The sequence below is a fragment of the Camellia sinensis genome, unplaced genomic scaffold (genome assembly GCF_055761805.1).
Source record: "Camellia sinensis isolate YWXY unplaced genomic scaffold, ASM5576180v1 Unanchor3, whole genome shotgun sequence".
Classification (NCBI taxonomy): Eukaryota; Viridiplantae; Streptophyta; class Magnoliopsida; order Ericales; family Theaceae; genus Camellia; species Camellia sinensis.
Window position 1 is genome coordinate 7996405 of NW_028129178.1, and position 16059 is coordinate 8012463.

At 33.9% G+C, this 16059-nt stretch overlaps 1 protein-coding gene across 2 annotated transcripts in view; it reads left to right on the top strand.

The window, feature by feature from the left end:
- The window catches only part of LOC114278180 (serine carboxypeptidase-like 7), a 31593-nt gene extending 16182 nt beyond the window's left edge, over window positions 1–15411 (top strand). Inside the window, exons 11-16 of one of the 2 annotated variants that reach the window (XR_014358508.1) lie at window positions 388–503; window positions 2463–2576; window positions 2668–2713; window positions 4279–4404; window positions 14589–14633; window positions 15272–15411. Coding sequence is in view for 1 of the 2 variants with exons in the window: in XM_082912264.1 (XP_082768390.1) it covers window positions 388–503; window positions 2463–2576; window positions 2668–2713; window positions 4279–4362 (360 nt within the window). In the remaining variant the exon portion in view is untranslated. Of the gene's footprint in view, window positions 1–387; window positions 504–2462; window positions 2577–2667; window positions 2714–4278; window positions 4586–14588; window positions 14634–15271 lie in introns of those variants that run through there. The other variant, XM_082912264.1, reaches the window with a different exon arrangement.
- Window positions 15412–16059: the final 648 nt, after the last annotated feature.

Sequence of the window (16059 nt, forward strand, 5' to 3'; positions counted from 1 at the left end):
AGTAGGTAAAAAAAACTTGTATGTTTGGGATGACTTTTTGGCTAATTACGAAAATATGTGCAAAAAGTAGAGAGAAAAGAGAATCTTTGACTTTTTGGTATGAGTTGCTGGTTTTTTGGCTAATTTAGTAACTTTTTGGCTAATTGACTAAAATAGCCTCTTGCCAAACGAGGCCTAAGTGATAGTTTAAGAAAGTAAAGTGTTATTTACCCCAATAGATGAAAGGGTACGTTCACCATTAAGGTCCAAATTGAAAAAAATTAATAAATAAGTGGGATTAACTGTTATAATTTTTAGTTTAGGGGTTAAAGTGACATACATACTTGTCTATGTTTAAAATTATTTGTAAGAAAATGACAAGAAAATGAATTGTACTTCTAAAAACAGGGAAGCATAACGGAATGGATAAGATGCAACAAATTGTCTTACACTCGCACAATTGGGGACAGTTTCCCGTACCATGTAAACCTCAGCACCAAAGGTTATAGGTCCCTTATTTACAGGTGAAATCACTATGTTTCTTGCATTAAAAGCTTTTAAGTCCAAAAAATAAGGGTGCTTCTATTTACACACTATTTTGCCTCATTATATTCATTTTAAAAAGTGTTGTTAATAACATTCACCAATCTTTGGACCCTTATTTTCTTTGAACTCTCACCTCAAAATTTAAAATTTTTTTCTTTTACTTTGAACACTGACCTTAATCACAATTCTATCATCATCTGTAACATTTGAAACCCTAAACCTAGCACCTACTTCCAGTTTTGGCAGTCCTTCCTCCCCCCCCCCCCCCCCCACATTTTTGCCACTGTTCAGCCTACCCCCACCAACCTTGCTAGCCCTACTTCGAACACCATCCTTAAATCTCAATTCTATCATAATTCCTAACATTTGAAACCCAAGTCCTTAGCCTCTACCTCTAATTTCTACAGTCTATTCTCCATCTTCCCGCTAGCTATTAACCCATCTCCATCCAACCCACCAGCTCTCAACACCATTCCTGCCATCTTCTCTGTTTCCCCATCATCATCTCTATTCCACTCCTCCCAATCAACACTTTCCTGTTCATAGTCGTCATCTCTCGACACCACCCAATCTCCTTTTCTTCCCCTCTCATTTCTATGAGTCTCTGTCTCTATCTCTCTCTCTCTGATGCACGCACGATTCCTCTTCCTCTATCAAGGGGTTGTGGAGAAGCGAAAAGGGGATAAGGATCGTTATGAGAGGAAGAGGAAGATGAAGAGAAACTGGGAAGGGGTGGGGAAAGGTAGGGAAAGAAAGAGCTGGCAATGGTAGAGATGGAGTTAGGGGTGGCATGGATGGAAAGAGGTTAAATGGTGGTAAGGAGAAGTGAGGAAAGGTGGAAGGGGTTGGAGGTCATAGCTGGAGATGGAGGTTGTGGAGGAGAATGACTGGCCAAGAGGATAGTGAAGTGAGAGAGATGAGGTTGTCAAGAGGAGGATGATATAGGAGAGAGTGGAGAGGGTTTGGCAATGGTGTGGAAAGGAGATGAAAGGGGTAGCAATGGGCCTCAACTGGGAAAATGGGTGGCAGGGTGTAATAAGGAAATTGATCTTTAGAATTTAAGGTTTCAATTCTTAAATGGTAATTTCAATGAGAGATAAATGGTAATAAAAATAGTTTAAAAAATGATGAGTGTAGAGAGATTAATGTGCGGTGTACAGAAGCTCCCATAAATCAGAACCTTAAAGGAAGTCTAGTTCTGTCCATTCGGCTGTGAGCGTTACAACATATTTTATTTTGATGATTTAAATTACTCATTTTTGGAAAGTCTTAGTGTGTTGATCATCTACCAAAAATAAAGAAGATTGATCTAATAATTTGTAATTATATAATTTTATTATATTTGTCTTAAAAAAAAAAAATTTGAACAACAAAGATTTATCGTTAAAAGAACATACCACTTGCTTGAAATAAATACTTGTGATTATTTTTTTAAAGTTAAATATGATGAAATTACATAATAATAATTATTAGATCAATTTAATTTTTTTCATGAATAATCTACATATAGAGAGACCTACCTAATGAATTATTTGAATCATTAAAGGACCTAACCTAACCGGACATAACCAATTTTTCGTTCAACTAAAGATAATTTGGTTTAAAAAAAAAAGTAATTAATACTTTTCACCTATATGATTTGACCCAAAATTTTACTTTGATCCCTATTGTTTGAATTTGAACAATTTAGTCACTACATTTTAAGTCATGTTTCAATTTAATTCTTCTGTCTAAATTTTTGCAAGTGTCTCAAAGTCATTAATTTTACCTTTCAATTTGAACGAAGTGGCCAAATAAAAACTGAATTTAAAGTGTAGAGTCTAAATTATTTAATTTAAATTAAAAAAATAAAAATGAAATTTAAATCAATAAATTAAAAATGTAATTTCCCCTAATACTAATTAAGAAAGTTGTCGGTGGAATGATGGTTGAAATAGTGGTGATCACGACATGATAATTCCATTCTTGGGAACTCAAGCATGGATTAAAGCTCTTAATTATTCCATTGTTGATGAGTGGCATTCATGGTGGGTCCAAGGCCAAGTTGCGGGGTAAGTTCACCTCAGCTTTTCATATTCATTTTTAAAGTTTATTAAAAAAGTTATTTTATTTATTTGTTTATTTTTCGTTGCCAATGTGTAGTTATACAAGGACTTATTCAAATCGGATGACATTTGCTACGGTCAAGGTATGAAATTTCTCGTCTTCACTTGTTTTCCATATTTTTCAAATGTGTTTGGTATTGTTTTGAAATTTTTTATTTTTGTTGTTCACGTTTTTGAAAATAAAAAAAAAAATAAAATTGAAAGCACTTATGGCTTTCATTTTTGTATGAAAGCAGTTCCTAAAAATTGAGAAAATAATTTAGAAGTATTTCTTAAAAAAATAGATGTTCTCAAAAATATTTTCAATAAAAAAAAAAATTAGCCAAAAAGTTTTCTGCATCACTTTTTCTTTTTCTTTTTAATTTTAGAAGAAAAAAATGAAAATAGTACCAAACATGAAGTATGTTTTTTTTTTTTGTTTTTTGTTTTTCCTTTGTATTTTTTATTAGGTCGTTTTCATTTTTATCTCTTAAACTATCATCATTTATTCTTTTTCTTTCAATTTCGTCTAATTAGTTGCTATAGTTTCTAATGTGATCTAATTGGAGATGATTGTCTATTGACAAAAAGACTAATTCATTGGTTAAAAATAAGTCGACAAATGCGAAAAAAACTAATTTATGTAGCACATTCTTAACTTTAATGATTTTTCTACAGGCTTTTGAGTGGTTAATTCATTGGCTAAAAATAAGACTACAAAAACTTAATGCGAAAAAAACTAATTTATTTAGCACATTCTTTTAACTATAATGATTTTTCTACAGGCTTTTGAGTAGTTAAAGTTCATTTTTTGGTGAAACATGAATTAATTAGATATGATAAGGCTTTTGAGAAAAATAATTTTTTTTAATCAACAAGTCGGTTTTTAAACCATAGCCAAATGAAAAATAAATTAGTAATTGCTAAGGCCAACTTGATGGGCAAAAATGTAATTTCAAAATTTGAACAATTAAACCACACAAGGCAACACTCATTTTTCTTCCTCACTATTTTGAAATAAGGGGTGAAGAAGAATATGGGTATTTGGTTATGGGAAAACCTATGGTGTGTACCCTTTAAGGATGCATACCATATGTATCCTACCACAAATTGGTGTAATTTTACTGTAAAATTTCGTAACATCAATCATAAAATACGCAATCTCGACACAAATTAGCATAACGAAATGTCCAAAATTTTGTGTTTCATGAAATAAAAGTTTATGATTTGGTTACGACATTTTTTGTTATTCCAATTTGTGGTGTGGTTACATATTTTATGATTAATATTACGAAATTTTATAATAAAGTTATGCCAATTTATGATAAGGTACATATGGTATGCACCCCAAACCATAGAGTTTTCCTTTGGTTACCTAAGTTGTGAATCATAAGACAAGTGGTTAATTATATGATTTAGATTTAGATTGTGCAGATTATAAAACTACCTTTTCTATGGGTGTATTAGGTTAGATTTCCACCACTATTAATTTGGACATTTTATCTTGTGGACCAAACGAACTGAAATAAAAATAAATAAACAAAACATTCTATAGACTAAATAGATACAATTAATAATTTCAGAATAAAAATAAAAAATAAAAATAACAATAGTGAAAAGGGTAAAAGAAAGTGAAATTAATCTCTTTTGTGTGTGTGTGTGTTAACAGGGAGCAGGACATACAGCTCCAGAGTACAAGCCTATTGAATGTTATACTATGTTCGAAAGATGGATTTCTAATCAACCTCTATGATCAATCTTCATCTTACCCAAATAGGGGTGCCAAAACCCAAAAGTATGATCACTTTGTTGCTGCCAAAACTCTAATATGAGATATGGTCTTGTCTATTGATACAACTATTTTTGTATGAACACCATTTTTTAAGGATGCAATGTTTGTTATTTTTCTATGACAAAGTGATCACTAGCTTCTGGTGGATCTAGAAATAAAATAAGGTACTCAAGTTAGAGTTCTACATTTAATGTTGACCTATCTATTCACCACATCGCCACTAGGCGTCGCCCTCGGTTCCCAATGACTTTTCTGACTAATTTTATGGCAATGACAATTTTTCGACGCTTGTTCTTATCACCAAAACTGTTACTAAGTTTGGGTTTCATCCTTATAATAGTGTGAGCCAAGTAAAATATCCGCACAATCTACAAACAAGACATCTGGGCCCATCCATTATAAGCCCAAAACCCATTCAGGCCCATTATGCTCTTTGGAGGGATTTAGTCTCCTCAGATACAATAGTCCTACAGTTCGGATTCCCGTGATTCTGAATCTGGTTTCACAAGTGCAATGTGAAACAAAATAACACAAATGAGAGTCCAAATCTGACAAATCTTTAGAAAATTCATTTATCATCAGAGATGTCAAAAATGGACTCCATTGTTAGATTTTAGAGTCGCCACCTAAATATTTTTGAAAAATTTAGGAAACCCGTGACTCATGCCAAAGGTCACTTGTCCGTCATAACCAAAGTGTCTTGGCTCAGGAACTTAGGTATGAGAGGGGAAGATCATGAATTGAGCACCCCACTCACCCGATTAAAGATCAGCCTCTACTAATCATGATGTGATTTTTTTGTACATTATATGCTCTGGTTTTGATTATTAATGCTAACTTTACTATGTAAGGCACACAAGTATAGACTATGTCAGCTACTTTGAAATGCTTTGATTTCATGTTTGTTTGAAAAGAGTTTTGAATATGTGCTATTTGAAAAGCAAGCACATATGTACATTTATCAAAGTCATCCCAACTTAAACGAAATAGCCTTCATCCACAGGCATTCAAACATGTATGTTGAATAAGTACTTAGCTTTATAGTAATATGCTTGATATGGCAACACAAACAAACATTCAACATGCTAAAGCAAAAATACTCACCTAGTACTCAACTGAGGCAAGTCAAAGAAAAGAAAATAATTAGAAAAAATGCATGCTCTTAACATGCAAAGTGACTAATACAATACATGCAAAATGCAACTACTAGGTTCGACTTACTTATTATGCCATATGGATTAACTCAAAGCATGCGGTAACACACATATTCAAATAAGTAGGAAATGACAAATGTAGGCAAAAATAGATACAACGCATGGTAACGATATGAAACGAAAACATGATACTACTATGGTAAGCATGTAAATACAAGGGAGAAAGAAATAAGAGTTGGAAGGCATACAAAATATTACAAGTTTTGCCCTTGCACAAGAGGGTCTGAATGAATGTCCTAATTAAATTAATTATTACAAACCCAAATGAATTAACTAACTAATTAACTATTACAAGTCCTAATAAAAGTAAAGCAACTAATTAATTACAACATATGAATATGAAAGCTATTAATCTAATGGATACGAATGGGAGGCTAAGAACTACATGCACATAACCGAGAACATCCTCCGGAAACCTCTTTGTCTGTTGCCAGAATCTGCTCTGTTACGTCCAGTTAGGTTAGATCAATTTAATTTTTTTCATGAATAATCTACGTATAGAGAGACCTACCTAATGAATTATTTGGATCATTAAAGGACCTAACCTAACTGGACGTAACCAATTTTTAGTTCAACTAAAGATAATTTGGTTAAAAAAAAAAAGTAATTAATACTTTTCACCTATATAATTTGACCCAAAATTTTACTTTGATCCCTATTGTTTAAATTTGAACAAATTAGTCATCACATTTTAAGTCATGTTTCAATTTAATTCTTCTGTCTAAATTTTCGCAAGTGTCTCAAAGTCATTAATTTTACCTTTCAATTTGAACGAAGTGAATTTAAAGTGTAGAGTCTAAATTATTTAATTTAAATTAAAAAATAAAAATGAAATTTAAATCAATAAATTAAAAATGTAATTTCCCCTAATACTAATTAAGAAAGTTGTTGGTGGAATGATAGTTGAAATAGTAGTGATCACGGCATGATAATTCCATTCTTGGGAACTCAAGCATGGATTAGAGCTCTCAATTATTCCATTGTTGATGAGTGGCGTTCATGGTGGGTCCAAGGCCAAGTTGCGGGGTAGGTTCACCTCAGCCTTTCATATTCATTTTTAAAGCTTATTAAAAAAGTTATTTTATTTATTTGTTTATTTTTCGTTGCCAATGTGTAGTTATACAAGGACTTATTCAAATCGGATGACATTTGCTACGGTCAAGGTATGAAATTTCTCGTCTTCACTTGTTTTCCATATTTTTCAAATGTGTTTGGTATTGTTTTGAAATTTTTTATTTTTGTTATTCACGTTTTTGAAAATAAATAATAAAAAAATTGAAAACACTTATCCCTTTCATTTTTGTTTGAAAGCAGTTCTTAAAAATTGAGAAAATAATTTAGAAGTATTTCCTAAAAAAATAGATGTGCTCAAAAATATTTTCAAGTAAAAAAAAAACAATAAGCCAAAAAGTTTTCTGCATCACTTTTTCTTTTTCATTTTAATTTTAGAAGGAAAAATGATAATAGTACCAAACATGAAGTATGTTTTTTCTTTTTCTTTGTATTTTTTATTAGGTCGTTTTCATTTTTATCTCTTAAACTATCATCATTTATTCTATTTCTTTCAATTTCGTCTAATTAGTTGCTATAGTTTCTAAATGTGATGTAATGTGATTTAATTGGAGATGATTGTCTATTGACAAAAAGACTAATTCATTGGCTAAAAATAAGTCGACAAAAACTTAATGCGAAAAAAACTAATTTATGTAGCACATTCTTGACTTTAGCCTCCGATTGGGAAGTGGGTTGGCTTTTTGGCTTTTTGACTTTTTTGGCTATTTTAGTCTGGGCTAAAAAGTTTGGTTTGGGAAGGGCTTTTTGGTTTTTTGGTTTTTTTGACTTTTTTTGTGAGAGAAGAGTGTAATGATTATGGGTTGGAAGTGATGTTTTGTTTTTTTTGGTTAAAATAGCCTATTTTGTCTTTTGTGGCTAAAATAGCCAAAAAAGCCCACTTTAGTTCTTCCCAAACGGATCCTTAATGATTTTTCTACAGGCTTTTGAGTAGTTAATTCATTGGCTAAAAATAAGACTACAAAGAAAAAAACTAATTTATTTAGTACATTCTTTAACTTTAATGATTTTTCTACCGGCTTTTGAGTAGTTGAAGTTCATTTTTTGGTGGAACATCAATTAATCAGATATGATAAGGCTTTTGAGAAAAATAATTTTTTTTAATCAATAAGTCAGCTTTTAAACCATAGCCAAATGAAAAATAAATTAGTAACCGCTAAAGCTTACTTGATGGGCAAAAATGTCTTTTCAAAATTTAAACAATTTAAACCACACAACGCAATACTCATTTTTCTTGCTCACTATTTTGAAATAAGGGGTGACGAAGAATATGGGTATTTGGTTATGGGAAAACCTATGGTGTGCACCCTTTAAGGATGCAGACTATATGTATTCTATCATAAATTGGTGTAATTTTACTTTAAAATTTCGTAACATCAATCGTAAAATACGTAATCTTGACACAAATTAGCATAACGAAGTGTCCAAAATTTTGTAATTCCTGTAACAAAAATTTGTGATTTGGTTACGATATTTTTTGTTACTCTAATTTGTGGTGAGGTTACACATTTTATAATTGATGTTACGAAATTTTATAATAAAGTTATGCCAATTTATGATATGGTACATACAGTATGCACTCCAAACCATAGAGTTTTTCTTTGGTTACCTAAGTTGTGAATCATAAGACAAGTGGTTAATTATATGATTTAGATTTAGATTGTGCAGATTATAAAACTACCTTTTCTATGGGTGTATTAGGTTAGATTTCCACCACTATTAATTTGGACATTTTATCTTGTGGACCATACGAACTGAAATAAAAATAAATAAACAAAACATTCTATAGACTAAATAGATAAAATTAATAATTTCAGAATAAAATAAAAAAATAAAAATGACAACAGTTAAAATGATAAAAGAAAGTGAAATTAACCTCTTTTTTGTGTGTGTGTGTTAACAGGGATACGGCTCCAGAGTACAAGCCTATTGAATGTTATACTATGTTCGAAAGATGGATTTCTAATCAACCTCTAGGATCAATCTTTACCTCATCCAAATAGGTGTGCCAAAACCCGAAAGTATGATCACTTTGATGTTGCCAAAACTCTAATAACATGGTCTTGTCTATTGATACAATTATTTTTATACGAACATCATTTTTTAAGGATGCAATGTTTGTTATTTTTCTATGACAAAGTGATCACTAGCTTCTGGTGGATCTAGAAATAAAATAAGGCACTCAAGTTAGAGGTCTACATTTAATGTCACCTATCTATTCATCACATCGCCACTAGTTGCCGCCTTCAGTCCCCAATGACTTTTTCAACTAATTTTATGGCAATGACGATTTTTCAACGCTTGCTCTTATCACCAAAACCGTTACTAATCTTGGGTTTCATCCTTGTAATTGTGTGAGCCAAGTAAAATATCTGCATAATCGGCAAACAAGACATTTGGGCCCATCCATCATAGGCCCAAAATCCATTCAGGCCCATGTAGCTGGTATTTCGTGCTCCTCGGAGGGGTTTTGTCTCCTTGGATACGATAGCCTTGCAGTTCGGACTCTCGCGATTCTGAATCTGGTTTCACAAGTGCAATGTCAAATAAAAAAACACAAATGAGAGTCCAAATCTGAAAAATCTTTAAAAAATTCATTTATCATTAGAGATGCCAGAAATGGACTATATTGCCAGATTTAAGAGTCGCCACTTAAATATTTTTGAAAAATTTAGGAAACCCGTGACTTATGCCAAAGACCACTTGTCCGTCATAACCAAAGTGTCTTGGCTTAGGAACTTAGGTATGAGAGGGGAAGGTCATGAATTGAGCACCCTACTCACCCGATCAAAGATCGGCCTCTACTAATCATGATGTGATTTTTATGTGCATTACATGCTCTAGTTCTGATTATTAATGCTAACTTTACTATGTGGGGCACACAAGTATAGACTATGTCACTTACTTTGAAATGCTTTGATTTCATGTTTGTTTGAAAAGAGTTTTAAATATGTGCTATTTGAAAAGCAAGCACATATGTACATTTATAAAAGTTATCCCAACTTAAGCGAAATAGCCTTTATCCACAGGCATTCAAACAGGTATTTCGAATAAGCACTTAGCCTTATAGTAATATGCTTGATATGACAACACAAACAAACATGCAATATGCTAAAGCAAAAATGCTCACCTAGTACTGAACTGCGGCAAGCTAAAGAAAATAAAATAATTAAAAAAAATGCATCCTCCTTATATGCAAAGTGACTAATAATGAAACACATACACAATGCAACTACTAGGTTCAATTTACTTATCATGTCATATGGATCAACTCAAAGTATGCGGTAACGTACATATTCAAGTAAGTAGGAAATGACAATGATATTAGAATGATGAACCGAACCCAATGCATGCAAAAATGGATACAACGCATGGTAAAGATATGAAACGAAAACATGATACTACCACGGTAAGCATGTAAATAAAAGGGAGAAAGAAATGGGGGCTGGAAAGCATACAAAATATTACAAGTTTTGCCCTCACATAAGAGGATCCGAATGAATGTCCTAATCAAACTAATTATTACAAATCCAAATGAATTAACTAACTAATTAATTATTACAATTCCTAATGAAAATAAAGCAACTAATTAATTACAACATACGAATATGAAAGCTATTAATCTAATGGATTCTCGAACGGGAGGCTAAGAACCGTATGTGAACAACGGGGAACATCCTTCAGAAACCTCTCTGTTTGTTGCCAGAATTTGCTCTGTTTGCAGTTCAAAAAATTATTCCGTTTTGGCCTTAAATTCTGTTATGTTCTGCTGTAAAAATGCCATTGCTTGTGCAAAATATGTGGTCAGCCGATCCTAAGAAGTGGTCGGCCGCACAAAATGATGGCCGGCCGACCACTGTTTCTGGGGAATACCCTGCTACAACAGAGTTGAAACAGAGTGTTTTCAGGAGATGTTTATCCTCTCTACCCTTCCCTATCATGAAGATGATCAAGGAAGGAGTAGATTTTATTCTCAAATCATCAATCATTGCAAATTTGTTGCATGATGATCTTAGAAGTGATAGGACAAGAGCTCAATAAAATGAAACAAAGACAAACAACACTTCCTCCCTATCATGGAGTTACCTCAAATGAGGGGGTAGACTTGCTTCATGAATCATCAAACATCACTTGAATGGTATGCGATCATTCAAGACGCAATAGGTTTAGTATAACGTTTGATTGAACCTAATCAAATTTTATTATCTTTCTCTTTTACTCCAATTTTATTAGCCTTTTTTGCTTTACATTTCGTTTCCTTATCTTTTCTTCATTTTTTGTCCAAAGGTGATGAGTACGTTCACTAAGTCCAAAAGCCATAAATAGTAGCAAGCATGACTTGACTCAAAAAATAAGCTTTTCAAGCCCTTTTCTACGGGGAAAATTACAAAGGAAGGATCAAACTCATTTACAAGCGATAATGAATTCAGAGTCAAACCCAAAACGAGCAATAATGACTCCAAATCCAAACTTGATAATAAGCTATAATGAACCTTTCCTTGGTGATTTCCAAGGGTCTAACTAGAAAATTAGTTCCTTAGAAGTAATGCACCGGTGATAAAGGGAAGTGTCAAACAAGAGATTATGCTTAGTAGAAGAGAGATGTAATGTCCTAGTAATGAACCTCTGAAGAGATTAAACCATTTTGCACGAGGGGTCTTTTTCTTATGCCTTGAGAATAATCTTTTGTTTCATACAACTCTTGATCAAAGAAACAAAGAGAAGAGGGAGATTGCAAAGTGCTAATGAAAAGTGGATGAGTACAATGGTATGAATATGTATATGAAAGCTATAAAAAAAGGAAGAAAAGACTATCAACTCAAATGGATTGGAAGCTATGGCCCATACACCAAATCCATGAGGACTTACAACAACACAAGTGTAATATTCAAAGCACAATTAAATAAACACATTAAAAAAAGCACTGAAACATCACAAAAACTGTGTTGAAAACCAAGGGGTTTCAACCAACCAAGAAGCCCAAGAAAGGATAGCTAACCCCTCATCTTTTTTGTGACTTTAAATCACATATTTCAAGTCTCAAAACAATCTAAAAACAGCAAGTAAACACAAGGAAAAGAGAGAGAAAAGATGATTCAAAAGCTCAAAGATTACCTATTTAAAGAGAGGATGCTCTTCTTAGTTGACAAACCACAAGCTAAGCACTATCAATGGTCTGAAATTATCTTTACAAATCTCAGCAAAAGCTTCAAGTTTAAACTTAGAAGGTGTATGTATGGTGCATGTATATTGTAAGAGAAGTGGGAAGAGTGTTGGACAAGTTATAACTTTTGGCCAAATTTTTCTAACCCCAAACCATGAAAGGGGGCTTGTATTTATAGAAAAACAAGTTCTCACATCGGAAATATCGATAAAGAGATAGCGGTTGCACGGCATGCACATGGGGACAATTGGCTGTTGCAAAATATCTACATGTACTAAACATGGCTGGCCAATAAAAAATGGCTTGCCGACCACTTGTTGGCCAGCTCTTCTATAAGTGGTTAGGCTAGAAAAAATAAGGTTTTGGTTCAAAAGGGGTGTAAGGTTTAGGTTTTAAAGTTTGAAACTGAAGCCTTTTGCTGAAGAAATTGAACGATTGCATAGTGTAACATTTCATCATTGAGTGTTCAACGTGAGGCATCTAAGTCTTTAAGGGCGGTCAAAATGAGGTGTCTACAGCTCATTGTATTGTTGAGAGCTAAATGCTAAATAGAACGATCGCTGACTAAGTGATACACTTGTGCTGAGAACTACAGTAGGCCCAAGCTGTCTCTTTCCAAAGGTGCAATAGGAAATTGGCCCTAACATTCAAGTAATGATGACAAACAGATCAAATTACGTAAGAAATATCTTCACCAAATGGCTATATAAAGGAGGTGAGTAGAGGAAGAAAGGTATGCTCTAGGAATCAACTGGACTCTATCTTTAAAATATCATACTCATCCACTCCCATACACAACCTACTAACTTAACCATCAGAGTGCTATTTCTGGCACCCCCGACTGGAGGGCCTCTTGTTTCAGGTATCAAAGCGAGGATTAAACGAAGGTCTATTTGGGACGAATGAATATTGAAGAACCACTCCTCATAGTTGGCGCCGTTTGTGGGAATATTCAAACTCATCCATGACAAACCTTATGATTGATCCTTCAATTAACGAAGTTGATATCATCGCAGCCAAAGAATCCACTAACCCAGACGGAACTCCCACATGATGAGTGTAACGACCCCAAAATGTGTATAAGAAGCTATCTTTGTTTACACGTGGGTTAATATGCTTTAATTTAAATTTATCTGTTCTAATTGAAGAATTATCTGTTGAGTTACGACCTTAAAACCAGAATTGGCGACCTTTATGAGTTCAGAAATCAAAATTGAGTTCTTGGATATGTTAATGAGAATTTTTAGAGCTATTTGGGAAAATTAATTAGAAATTTATTTCGTCAGACTCGTTAAGGTATGTTTGGGTGGTTAACTTTGCACTGCAAATTGAAGGCCTTAGAGGCTTCAGAAACTAGAATAGAGTACATATTTATGATCATCATAATTTTTTGAGTCATCTGAGAAGTTTAATTGAAATTTGATTTTGTATGATTCGTAAGGGTGTGTTTGGCCCTCTCTAATTGTGGAAAGCTTATATATGTATATATATATATATATATATATGTCATATGAGTTGTTGAACTCATCACTTTGGGCCAAAAATATCTAAAGGAGAGGGAAAGAGAACCGAGAGAGAGAGAGAGAGAGAGAGAGAGAGAGAGAGAGAGAGAGAGAAGAAGAAGAAGAAGAAGAGACAAAGCTTCTCTAAGAGAAAACTCAACATCCATGAAGGTTTGAAGATGATTGAAGAGAATAGAAGAGAGAGAAAGAAGATCAACTATGAAGCTTGGGAAAATTGAAGAGATTAAGGGGAAAAACAAAGATTTGAGTTAAGGTATGTGGCTCTAACTATTGCCTTTGTAGATAATTCACCTACTACATGAAATCAAGGATTAACTTGGAAGTTTAATATGTAAATGAACAAGTGTATTGGGTTATGAATGGATTGGGTTGAATTCAAGGAATTGAACCTTGATTTCCTTAAATTTGCTTGACTTGAGTTCAATCTTAAGGATGATTCATGGAATAACAAGGTTTAGTGTGAGAATCACCTATGTGTAAGATATATTTACATGATTTGGGCATATATTATAGAAGTTTGAATATATAGAAAAGATGAGACTTGAAGTTTTAACTTTGAGCAAGATTGATGTAATTGAGATGAAATTCTATTTGAATGATGTTAGTTTGTTATGTTTTGGAAGGAATTCTACATGTTTTTGAGTGATTAGAGTTGAAACCAAGCTTAAAAATGGAAAGAACAAGAGTTAGAGCAAACAACATTTTCGGACAGCAAAACTGACCCAGAGCCGTATGTGTGGCGGGTCTTCCGGCACGTGCGGCAATCCATTTCCAGATTCTGCTAAAAAAGCACGTGGTCCCGCACGTGCGGCCCAATTCCCGCATATGCGGCCAAGTTTCCCGCATGTGCGGGACAACCTTGTTCAGCCAACTTCAAATAAGCATATCTTTTGCATCCGGACTTCGTTTTGAGTGATTCTTGAGCCTAAATTCAAGCCCCGGAGGTCTAGTTTCCAATGGTGGTGGCCTCACTCTCAATTCTTAGTATAAAAATAGATATGCTCAAAATAGTGAAAGTTGTTCACTTTCTGTCTACTGGTTTTGTACCATTTCTTCGTCTAAACCATTTTCCTATCGATTCCTCCTATTTTTTGGGACATGGATTATGACCCATTGAGGACTAGTGAGTTTAGAACCGATATGACTAATTGATTAAAGAGCAAAGAAAGAGATTGATTATATCCTCATATTATGCTATGTGCATTGTGTTTGTAGGTCAAGACGAGGACATCGTCCCATTGCTACCAGAAGCCCATCATTGTGAGTAATAGTAGTGTAATGATATGTTTTACTTACTTCCTATGATTATGATTTATGTATTGTGTTTGTGAATGGCATATACCATTGACATTGTGCTTTGATTGAATTAAAGGACATAATTGAACAATGGCATTGATATGGACTTAAAGTCGTTTTGTTCCTATTATTAAAAGTGGGCCTGAGGCCGTTATAATGTGAATTGTTTATGTCTCATGGCCCTAAGGCCGAGGGAGATGGAGACAAGTTGATGTTCTGTCTACCCTATAATGATATGGACTGTATATGACTATTGGCTCTACGCCAAGGGAGATGGAGACATGCCGATGTTCCATCTTCCCTATTTTGCTCTGGACAGCTGTCGTTATGTAAGCCTAAGGCCGTTCTGTATTATATGTGGGCCTAAGGCCGTTTTGTATCATATATGGGCCCGAGGCCATTCTGTATCATATGTGGGCCCGAGCCAGTTCTGTATTACATATGGGCCTGAGGCCGTTCCGGAATACAATTATGGGTAGGCCCCACGTATGGTTTAATATATGCATATTTTATTCCTCAAGGTTATGCTCATTCATTTAACCTCCTTACATTGCTATTATTCATCGAGCCTTGCTCACTCCGTTTTATGTATATTTATGTAGGTGAGCCATTGGGGATTGACACTAGAATTGTATTGAGAGCCACCTGTCTGCCAAGTCGCCTGGGGTACGCCTCCGTGTTGAGGCCTTAATTTTGATTACTAGGAGTTATGTAATTTATGGAGTCTCATGTAAATGTGTATGAGATCTATATAAATTTGGTGATCGTATATGTAAATATGGAAGTGTATTTAAATGCTTAAATTAATCTAAGACTTCATGTATGCACAAGCTCAATGGGCGTTATCTTTATATTGATATTTGCTTCCGCTTTAGGCCCCGTATTTGAATAAGTATTCATAAAATTTTGTTTTGAGGCCCATGTATAGGCCGGTCATGGACCAAACTTTTAGGGGCGGGTTTGGGTCGTGACAATGAGCCTTGAATTTTGATCCACTAATTCCATCTATACCACTGGCATCGGCTGAAGATACCATGCAAGCTCTGATAGACCAAGTTAACTAAGATACAATACATGATGCTTAATTAGGTCTAGATGAAGATGAGAAAAAGTAACATGAATTAAAGTGTAATTATTCAAAAAAGAGATTTCCTCAAAGTAAATCTTTTGTAGTTTTTTCCTTAGATTATCTTATTTCCTTTTGTTTCTTGGTTTCTCTTTTCCTCTCTAAATTTTGTGAGTTAAGTACTGAGACCAGCTTGGTCCCTTGAGTTTTTATGTGACAAGGGAGTCAATAACTTGTTAAGTGTGAGGTTGAAAAATGAGAGCAAGGCGGCTTCTTATTGCTATGCACTAAACTAGTGTGCTAACTCACTCATCTTCTCCCCCT